This window comes from Micropterus dolomieu, linkage group LG09, assembly GCF_021292245.1.
Source record: "Micropterus dolomieu isolate WLL.071019.BEF.003 ecotype Adirondacks linkage group LG09, ASM2129224v1, whole genome shotgun sequence".
NCBI classification, from domain to species: Eukaryota; Metazoa; Chordata; class Actinopteri; order Centrarchiformes; family Centrarchidae; genus Micropterus; species Micropterus dolomieu.
In genome coordinates, this window is record NC_060158.1 from 4,025,072 (window position 1) to 4,034,637 (window position 9,566).

Consider the following 9,566-nt stretch of genomic DNA (forward strand, 5'->3'; position numbering starts at 1 on the left):
CCCCTTCAGAACACAGACACAAGTTCAACAGAACCCGTCCCGACCTGTTCAGAACACAGACACAAGTTTAACAGAACCCGTCCACCTTCAGAACACAGACACAAGTTTAACAGAACCCGTCCACCTTCAGAACACAGACACAAGTTCAACAGAACCCATCCCGACCCATTCAGAACACAGACACAAGTTTAACAGAACCCGTCCCCTGTTCAGAACACAGACACAAGTTCAACAGAACCCGTCCCCGTTCAGAACACAGACACAAGTTTAACAGAACCCGTCCCGACCTGTTCAGAACACAGACACAAGTTCAACAGAACCCGTCCCCGTCAGAACACAGACACAAGTTTAACAGAACCCGTCCCGACCTGTTCAGAACACAGACACAAGTTTAACAGAACCCGTCCCCCGTCAGAACACAGACACAAGTTTAACAGAACCCGTCCCCCGTCAGAACACAGACACAAGTTTAACAGAACCCGTCCCCGTTCAGAACACAGACACAAGTTTAACAGAACCCGTCCCGACCTGTTCAGAACACAGAAACAAGTTTAACAGAACCCGTCCCCCTTCAGAACACAGACACAAGTTTAACAGAACCCGTCCCCCGTCAGAACACAGACACAAGTTCAACAGAACCCGTCCCGACCTGTTCAGAACACAGAAACAAGTTTAACAGAACCCGTCCCGACCCGTTCAGAACACAGACACAAGTTTAACAGAACCCGTCCCCCGTCAGAACACAGACACAAGTTTAACAGAACCCGTCCCGACCCGTTCAGAACACAGACACAAGTTTAACAGAACCCGTCCCCCGTCAGAACACAGACACAAGTTTAACAGAACCCGTCCCCTTCAGAACGCAGAGAGTCAGGTTTAACAGCTTCTATTACACACACCTGGTAAGTGACGTTAAAACCTCTGGCGGCGTTGATCTTGTCAGCGTAGAAGTGAACTCGGAGCTGACCAGACGATGACACCACAGCGACCGGCGCTCTGGAGTCGAAGGCGGTCAACACCCTGAGGAGACGGCGAGGGTTCTCCTCCAGGCCGTCGTATACCTTCACGTAGTCGCCGTAACCCGTACCATCGAGTTTGAAGTCTGTAAACCTCAGGATGACCTGCAGGAAAAGGAAGAAGGACGTTAGGTTCCTTCATGGGGACTTGAAGGACCTGGTCTCTGCCAGGTTCAGGTGTTCAGGCGAGGAGGTCAGACAGTACCTTCCTGTGGTCTCCGGTGTCGATCAGCCAGGTGCAGTTACTTCCTGGGGGGTAAAAGTCTGGGTAGTTTGGAGAGCTGAAGGAACCGTAGAAGTTCCTCAACCATTCTCCACAAGTGGGAACATCACAGTCGATCTCGTCCCCGAGGTCCTGTTCAACAAAAAGAACATCAGACAAGCTGAAACTGTTCCCAGCGGGTTCAGCCTGGTCCACTTCAGCAGAGAGGAGAATCGCTGACCCGGACTGCAGATACTGTCGGAACGTGTACTGCTCGCAAGAGATAAGGTGTTTAAACCACTGGTTCTCAAACAGAGGGAGTGGCCCCTAGGGGCCGCTGCAGGGGGGGCGTGACAAAAACTGAACCATGAACCACGAGTAGAAACAACAGTCTGCCTCCATGTTTGTTTCTGTCTGAAGTCAAGTCTGATCAGCGTAGTGGTACCAGGCCGTAGCAGGAGCTGCTCGTCTGTCCGGACAGTCCAATTACCCAGGCTGGGTACCGGTCCCAGGTCCGGTACAGTAACTGTACTTTTCTTTTGTTAAAATAGATTTTAAAAACACTGAGGCAGACTGGCACGGGCCTGGGAACACCTTGGGATCCTACAGGAAGGACATGTGGACCGCCGTGACCCAGACCCGGGTACGTCAGGTAACAAATCTTTGGGCAGATGAAGCCAATACCTGAACTGAATGACGCTGTGTGTCTGCAGCTGCTTCACTGGAGACTCGCTGTTCTGGTTCAGTATCATCGTGAATACACGGTCCACAACCAACATGCGTACTCGTGTATTTTCTAAACTGTTTTTACATTCGACCAGTCGATCGGTAGTAAACCGGATCACGAGCTGCCAGAATAAGTCTGACTGAGTCCCCGAGGATTAGTGCCACTGTGACCGGGTGCTGTCTGGTTCTGGACCGGGTTGTGAACAGGTTTGTTACCTGGCAGTCGATGCTGCCGTCGCAGCGCAGGCTGTGCGGCAGGCAGGTGTAGATCCGGGTGTAGCGGGACAGGCAGGGGAACTGGTTCAGGCTGCAGGGCTGGAAGGAGAACGGCGAGTCCACACACAGCTCCTCGTCCGAGTTGTCCCCGCACTCGTCCATGGAGTTACAGCGCCACCAGTCCGGGACGCACTTCCCATTAGAGCAGTGGAACTGGTCCACGTCGCAGCTGGGCGCCTCTGGCTTACCTACAGGGGATTATTAGGTATGGATTAATCACTGCCAGCCATCGGCCCTGAACCTGATCTGGGTCTTTGTTTAGGCCACTGACCCAGAACTACGTCACTTCTGTTGGCTCTGTAAACCATTCATGTAACAGCCATAGCAGGAGGCCGGATCCATGTTCTAACCCCACACACCATCACAGTCCTAAATCCTCACCAGCGATGTAGGACAGTCTGAAGCCTTTCCCCGTCAGACTGTCATCCGAGCGGAAGTGGATCCAGACGTGGTCCTGGGAGGAGATGTATGGCGGCGGCAGGGAGGAACCACAGACCCGCAGCCCGTCCAGGTTCCTGTAGCTGCTGATCGACATCCAGTCCGAGGAGCAACGGTGGGAACCTTGGAGGTCAAAGTCCTGGAAGCTACAGAATGAGGACCCCATTACCTGTCTGCTGCCTGGTTCTGAACCCAGTTACGTGGTTCTGAACCCAGTTACCTGGTTCTGAACTCTGCTACCTGGTTTCTGAACACAGTTACCTGGTTTCTGAACACAGTTACCTGGTTCTGAACACAGTTACCTGGTTTCTGAACACAGTTACCTGGTTCTGAACACAGTTACCTGGTTCTGAACACAGTTACCTGGTTCTAAACACAGTTACCTGGTTCTAAACCCTGTTACCTGGCTTTTGAACCCTGTTACCTGGCTTTTGAACCCTGTTACCTGGCTTTTGAACCCTGTTAACTGGTTCTAAACCCTGTTACCTGGTTCTAAACCCTGTTACCTGGTTCTAAACCCTGTTACCTGGTTCTAAACCCTGTTACCTGGTTCTGAACCCTGTTACCTGGTACCTGGTACTGAACCATGTTACCCTGTTACCTGGTTCTAAACCCTGTTACCTGGTTCTAAACCCTGTTACCTGGTTCTAAACCCTGTTACCTGGTTCTGAACCCTGCTACCTGGTACTGAACCCTGTTACCTGGTTCTAAACCCTGTTACCTGGTTCTAAACCCTGTTACCTGGTTCTAAACCCTGTTACCTGGTTCTAAACCCTGTTACCTGGTTCTAAACCCTGTTACCTGGTACTGAACCCTGTTACCTGGTTCTAAACCCTGTTACCTGGTTCTAAACCCTGTTACCTGGTTCTAAACCCTGTTACTTGGTTCTAAACCCTGCTACCTGGTACTGAACCATGTTACCCTGTTACCTGGTTCTAAACCCTGTTACCTGGTTCTAAACCCTGTTACCTGGTTCTAAACCCTGTTACCTGGTTCTAAACCCTGTTACCTGGTTCTAAACCCTGTTACCTGGTACTGAACCCTGTTACCTGGTTCTAAACTGCTTTAGTCCACATGGCTTTTACTGAAACTGTGTCCGCCATCTTGGCCCACTCTCTGTCTGTAATCTCTCAGAATTTGGATTTCTCCCCTCTAACACATCTGACTTGAGTCCAATGATAGCTGTTGTTTCTGCTCCATTTTCAGTGAATGTAAAAGCTCGCGAGATGAGAAAAGTGGGATCGGTTGCTAGGTAACAGACATAAAAGTTGATAAGCGACGTTGGATCGAGTATTTAAGATCTCCTGACCTGAGATAAGACAGGGCTAATACCAAAGTGGGGAAAATCCTGTCTAAGGCTGCGTTCAGACTGCAGGCCAAAGTGACCCAAGCCCGATTTTTTTGCCCATATGTGACTCAGATCTGATCCCTTTATGACAGCGTGAACAGGCCAAGTCACATGTCTGATTCAGGTCGCATTTGATGCGACTTTGACGTCACTGTAGAGCAGCAGTTCTGCTGTAGACGGAGCCGCGCTGAACAAAAGCCTTTATTAAACATGTGGCTCTCTTCCTCCTCTACCTCGCTGTCATCTGCTCACAGATTCCCTCTCTTACAGTAGAAATCCAGCAGACCGCCAGCTCTCTGCTGAGCTACGTGCATGCTGCCTGTCCGAGCGGACACAGTGGGGAGACGGAGGAAGGCAGCTGTGGGGCAGTTGTGTTGTACAGCACCAGAAGCCGTAAAGAAAAGAACAGAAAGTTGTGAACACTTGAAAGAAATGTGACACGTGAGAGGACAGTGAAAAACAGGAGTCTCCTGTGAGTTAACCTCTGTGGCTCTGTTTACTTCTGCAGCCTGCATAGCCGCTGCTGCGTGTGACGTCGTGTTCTTCTTCTGCGCGTGGGGGTCACTTTCAGGCCGCAGACAGTTCACAACTGTCAAACAAAAAAAATCGGATCTGGGAAAAAAATCGTAATTGAGCATTAAGGCCTGCAGTCTGAGCGCAGCCTCTTTGTTTTAACTTCAGACTGCAGAGCGGAACTTTCTGTGAGACGGACCCTGGTTCTTCAGCGAACTCTGATACTGAACACTCTGAAACGGTACCAGTCCTATTCATGTCTCGCACTGATTCTTGAGAATTTGGATAAAACAGGTTTTAATTTTCGAAAGAAATAAAATATAATATTAATAAGAAATATAAATGTATGTGTTTATTGTACAAGATCTCACCAATCTAGCAATATTTTGGTGCAACCTCCTGATTTTGTAATTTTTTCATAAAATATGTGTTTTGCTTGTCTTGTCTTACTTTTCTTTACTTTGTCAACACCGTCGGACACAATAAAAATCTTATTTAGTCAGTCTTATAATGACTTAGAGCTTTAAAATCATTGCGTCTACACCATAGGTACATATATATGTTATTAAATGTTGTTCATTTTTTGTACTATTTCACATGTGCTCTTTTAAAAACTTATACATTATGCAACATTCATCATTAGCATTAAGTATACAGAATCACAATTTGGGGCATAAAAACTACATTTTTAATTTCAAAGTTACCATGAATTTCATAAATCAACTGCATTGTAGAAACAGATTCTAACCATATACATTTAAAACAAAGAAAGACCCATCTGACCGCGGTGGCAGAAGCAGATCGATTGGTCCTTTTCTTTTGAGTTGAATTGTATGTCAGCCCAAACTGTTTTGTCTGGTGTATTAGAAGAGATTTCTTAAGAAGAATTTCTATTGTTATACATTGGGGATACATAAAGTAAGAAAAAACTGTAGAAGTGCAGTACTTGTTGAAGAAACAAAAGGGAAATGATGTATATTATAAATAGAGGTCAAAATATGTGTCACCACATTCTGACATAAAATCTGACATGGTGACACAAACACACTTATTAACACGACATGCCGAGCGGTTGTTTTCCCTCTGGCCTCTACAGAAAATGCATGTGTTTCTAATTTAAAATAATCCTTTCTGTACAAAAGAGACACTGTTGACACATTTTGGTTGTGACATTAGCAACATCACTAAATATGTCAACAAAACATATTTAAAACATAGCAAATTACAGGAGCTTGTTTGACCGTTGCATTTAGAAAATGTGGAGGGTCCTCGGGAATATAGCTGACCGTGTAGCTGCCTGATTTTATTGCTCTTTCATCAATATGTGACGGTGGTGACAGATTTTGAGCAATGAAAAACTAATGCTGTTGAAAATTCACTGCTTCTAAGTTTAAAGAGTCTGTTCACTCTACTCTTTCATCGGGCCGATATAATATACACGTAAGATGATTTTTTTCCTCCTTTTTATCAAATCGAAATCTCTTGTCTGAGGACGGTGGATTTTGTGGGTTCTGGGCTGTCACACAATTTAAAACAAGTAGATGAAAATAAACTAAATTTGTGCAGTTAGTGGGACATGTTTTTGCCAAAAAGAATCGGTGCTCTATAAGGACCAGGTGTTGATAAGGAGGATCTGCATACTGGATCAGACCGATGTGGAACGTGGTCTGAGGACTCTGGATCAGACCGATGTGGTGTAACCATGTAACCGGCGTTACCTGATGGTGATGGCGTCCCCGGGCCGAGCCCTGATGTTCCAGCTGCAGTTCAGTCTGGCCGGGTACTGGAAGGGCCATCCGGGGCTGGTGATCACGCCGCTGGACGCCCGGAGGAGCTCCGCCACCTCGCCACAGGCTAGGGGGGGCAGAGAGTTAGATTCACCCTGAGACGTTTGTGTCTGACGTGACATCATCGTGGTTGTGAACTCACCGTTAGAAATCCCCGACACGTAGACGTTGTCGTTGCTCTGAGACGCAGCGATGCATCCTGGGAAACACACAGACACCGTTAACAGGAAGCGGCTAGCATTAGCATGAAGCTGCTAAGCAGCTAGCATTAGCATCGCTGTTCCAGCCTCAGTCACCAACATCTTCCTACGTTTGTTCTTTAGCTGCAGCTGTTCTCAGAACGCCTCAGTGAAAGCGGCTTCTTCCTGTTCTGCAGCGACGGCCCGTTAATCCCCATCAGAGAGGGCAGAAACGCAGGAACAGACTTCGCCTTGTTTGCTGACGGACCTGATGTCGTTATTTCAGTTTGATCGTTTGTTGAAACTAAGTCACAGCTAAATGTTTATCACTTTTATGTTTAATAATTGCGGGTTGTGATTATTTGAGCTGAGTGTGCGCTGAACAAATCTAAAATAAGGAAACACTGCTGAATGGCAGAATCAGGACGACGTCATCGACACCTTCGTGGTTTAATCAGAGTAATCTGAACATCTGCACGCTAACAGCACATCGAACATCTGGCTCCTGATGAAACATCTGCTGCAAAACAGAAAATAACACTGATGGCCACCTTTGTTTGGAGGAAGCATGTTTCTGTCCAGATGTTGGACAGGAAGTGATGTGAGACCACCTGCTGGGGTTGTGTGGGTGTGAAGGACTAACAGGATCAGGTCCTACAGCTGATCCTGAGTCCTGAACTCACCTGACAGGATAAGCAGGTAGAGGAAAGGTTTGCAGCGGCTCTGCCTGCAGCCTGGTCTGAGGGCCATACTGACCCAGCTAGGTCCTGATGATGATGAAGACGAGTCCAAGGTCACTAAACAGCTGGAGGAGCCGCCAGCTGCATGTCGGGAAACAGCTGGCAGGTCCCACAAAGAAGCTCTGCTGCCGAGTTACCTGTTAGCTTAGCATCAGCTACAGTCCAACGGTAAAACGTTAAAAACAAAACAGGCTGGTGTGTCTGTGCGGGATCTACCTGCTAACGGAGCTAACGGAGCTAACAGAGCTAACCTCACACCGTAAACCCGCTCCGGACCGAAACAAAGGCATCAGACCCCCGTTAGCTCCAGCTAACAGCTAACGTTAGCTTAAACTAGCTGTTAGCTTAAAGAACCGAATCATTAAACAGACATTTAGCCACATTAGCAGCCTGTCTGACACATAACACAAGCGAACAGCTCAGCTAACACGACAACACAAAGACAAGCTAGCTATCTCTATATTAAACAGAAGCTAACAGCTAACGTTAATAACACTGGCCGGTTAGCTGGAACATGCTAACGGAGCTAAGTGGCTAGCAAGCCCGTCCTCTACAACGAGGACATAAATCCCGGAGCGTTACCGCTAACCCGGGTTAATTACAGGTAACCCGAGATAACTACCATCGCCAGGTGAAAGGTCAGCAGCGCGAGCGTCGCTCAGTCTGAAGGCATCTTCAGGTAGTGTTAGCTGCTAGCGGCTAGCTGTTACCGAGCTGAACAACAACAGTCCGCAGCTGAGAGTGTGGAGGAGGTAAGCCCCGCCCCCCGTATGTAAGGGAGGTAAGCCCCGCCCCCATATGTGACGTAAATAATCCATCTCACAACACTGAGCTTTGTTTACAATTTACATTTACTCATTCAGCAGGAACATCAGTCCAGGTACAGGGAGAGATCAGGTTTATAATGACCCATCTACACCAGACTTGGGGACCTTATCTGGCACGACTTCCTGAGGAGCTGTATGAAATTTGCTGTCAATCGGCCTCTAGGTGGCGCTATTAATCATATATGAAATAACACTCCCATAGACATACATTCATTTTATATCTCAGTAATCGCAAGTCGCTTTAATTTCAAACTCTGATTGTTTATTCGCCACAGGCCCCCGGAGCTGCGGCAGGGCGCCCGGGTCGAGTCGCGCGGCAGGCACCGGGGGGCTTGGAACTTGGAACCACAAACTAAGCTGACCTGTAGAAGGTGGAGCAGAGAGGTGCGGCTCCTGGAGCAGCTTGGATGAAGTCCTCGGGGGCCTCAGTGAAGCTTTAGTGGAATAAATTACCTCCCAAATGTTTTACACAGGTTTGACTCCTGTTTTTAAAGCACCACAGATCTCTGTTCTCATAACGACGTTACCCTCGGCCATCTGAACACCTGATCTGTGTGCGGACTCGCCGCCATCGTGCTGAGCGGCGTCCTCAGCAGGAAGTCCTCCACAGTGATTCACCTTCCTAAGATCAGAAAACCAGGCGGCTAAAAGATTTTTAACATCAGTAATTATCTTTGTTCGTGGTCACATGTGACCAGATCTGTTTTCCCGTCTGGGCGCGTGCAGAACAGTGACATCAGCACTGTAACATCAGCACTTTAATATCAGCACTGTGACATCAGCACTGTGACATCACTACACACAGATGTTCATTTCAAAAATATTTAATTCAGATGAAATACAAATCATTCAGTTTGACAGCACGTTCGTGGTTACACCACCATCCTGCTGCAGGGGAGCAGGTAAAAGCCAGCGCGTCTGAAATGGTTACGACGATGATGATGCGTTTCCTGTGTACGTTAGCAGGAAGTGGTCGAGGCTGAAGACCCGCCCCCAGCCGACGGCAGCGTCCATACTGATGAAGTCATCCAGGTTCATCCGACTCTCTGAGGAGGAAACACATCACAGTGGTGTCATCGTGAGGTCACGTGGTTAATATCGTCAGACATATTGACATCGTGTGAGTCGAGGTGTCATGTGACCTGCGGTGTGTATGGGGGGGTAAGGTGGGGGGGGCATCCTCCACGATCCATCAGGGTTCTTCATGTGAGATCGATCGGATGCAAACTTCAACAGGAAGCTGTCAGCAGGGACGACACGCAACTTCCTGTAAGACCAGAGACGCAGGTACACTTTACTGTGATGTCACTTCCTCTGTAAACACTCGGTTTTAAGGTCTTACTTCCCCTGAGGTCTTCAAGTGTGTTCAGGTGTGTGTTACCTGTGGTGTTCAGGTGTGTGTTACCTGAGGTGTTCAGGTGTGTTCAGGTGTGTGTTACCTGAGGTGTTCAGGTGTGTTCAGGTGTGTGTTACCTGTGGTGTTCAGTTGTGTTACCTGTGGTGTTCAGGTGTGT

At 48.0% G+C, this 9,566-nt stretch overlaps 2 protein-coding genes and 1 long non-coding RNA gene across 3 annotated transcripts in view; 1 reads left to right on the forward strand and 2 right to left on the reverse strand.

The window, feature by feature from the left end:
- The window catches only part of lrp12 (low density lipoprotein receptor-related protein 12), a 16,739-nt gene extending 8,783 nt beyond the window's left edge, over positions 1 to 7,956 (reverse strand). The window contains exons 1-8 of the mRNA XM_046059229.1: positions 7,848 to 7,956; positions 7,169 to 7,252; positions 6,449 to 6,505; positions 6,238 to 6,373; positions 2,602 to 2,804; positions 2,161 to 2,408; positions 1,222 to 1,371; positions 900 to 1,121 (exon numbers count right to left, since the gene is read on the reverse strand). Coding sequence (XP_045915185.1) covers positions 900 to 1,121; positions 1,222 to 1,371; positions 2,161 to 2,408; positions 2,602 to 2,804; positions 6,238 to 6,373; positions 6,449 to 6,505; positions 7,169 to 7,235 — 1,083 coding nt within the window. The 5' untranslated portion in view covers positions 7,236 to 7,252; positions 7,848 to 7,956. The remainder of the gene's footprint in view (positions 1 to 899; positions 1,122 to 1,221; positions 1,372 to 2,160; positions 2,409 to 2,601; positions 2,805 to 6,237; positions 6,374 to 6,448; positions 6,506 to 7,168; positions 7,253 to 7,847) is intronic.
- LOC123976862 lies at positions 7,135 to 8,524 on the forward strand. Its single transcript, XR_006826438.1, has 3 exons — positions 7,135 to 7,977; positions 8,089 to 8,215; positions 8,328 to 8,524. It is a non-coding gene; the product is annotated as an uncharacterized LOC123976862 (long non-coding RNA).
- A 336-nt stretch (positions 8,525 to 8,860) lies between these two features.
- Positions 8,861 to 9,566, reverse strand: part of wdyhv1 (WDYHV motif containing 1) — an 8,413-nt gene continuing 7,707 nt past the window's right edge. The window contains exons 5-6 of the mRNA XM_046059241.1: positions 9,195 to 9,319; positions 8,861 to 9,098 (exon numbers count right to left, since the gene is read on the reverse strand). Of these exons, the coding sequence (XP_045915197.1) occupies positions 8,980 to 9,098; positions 9,195 to 9,319 (244 nt within the window). The 3' untranslated portion in view covers positions 8,861 to 8,979. The remainder of the gene's footprint in view (positions 9,099 to 9,194; positions 9,320 to 9,566) is intronic.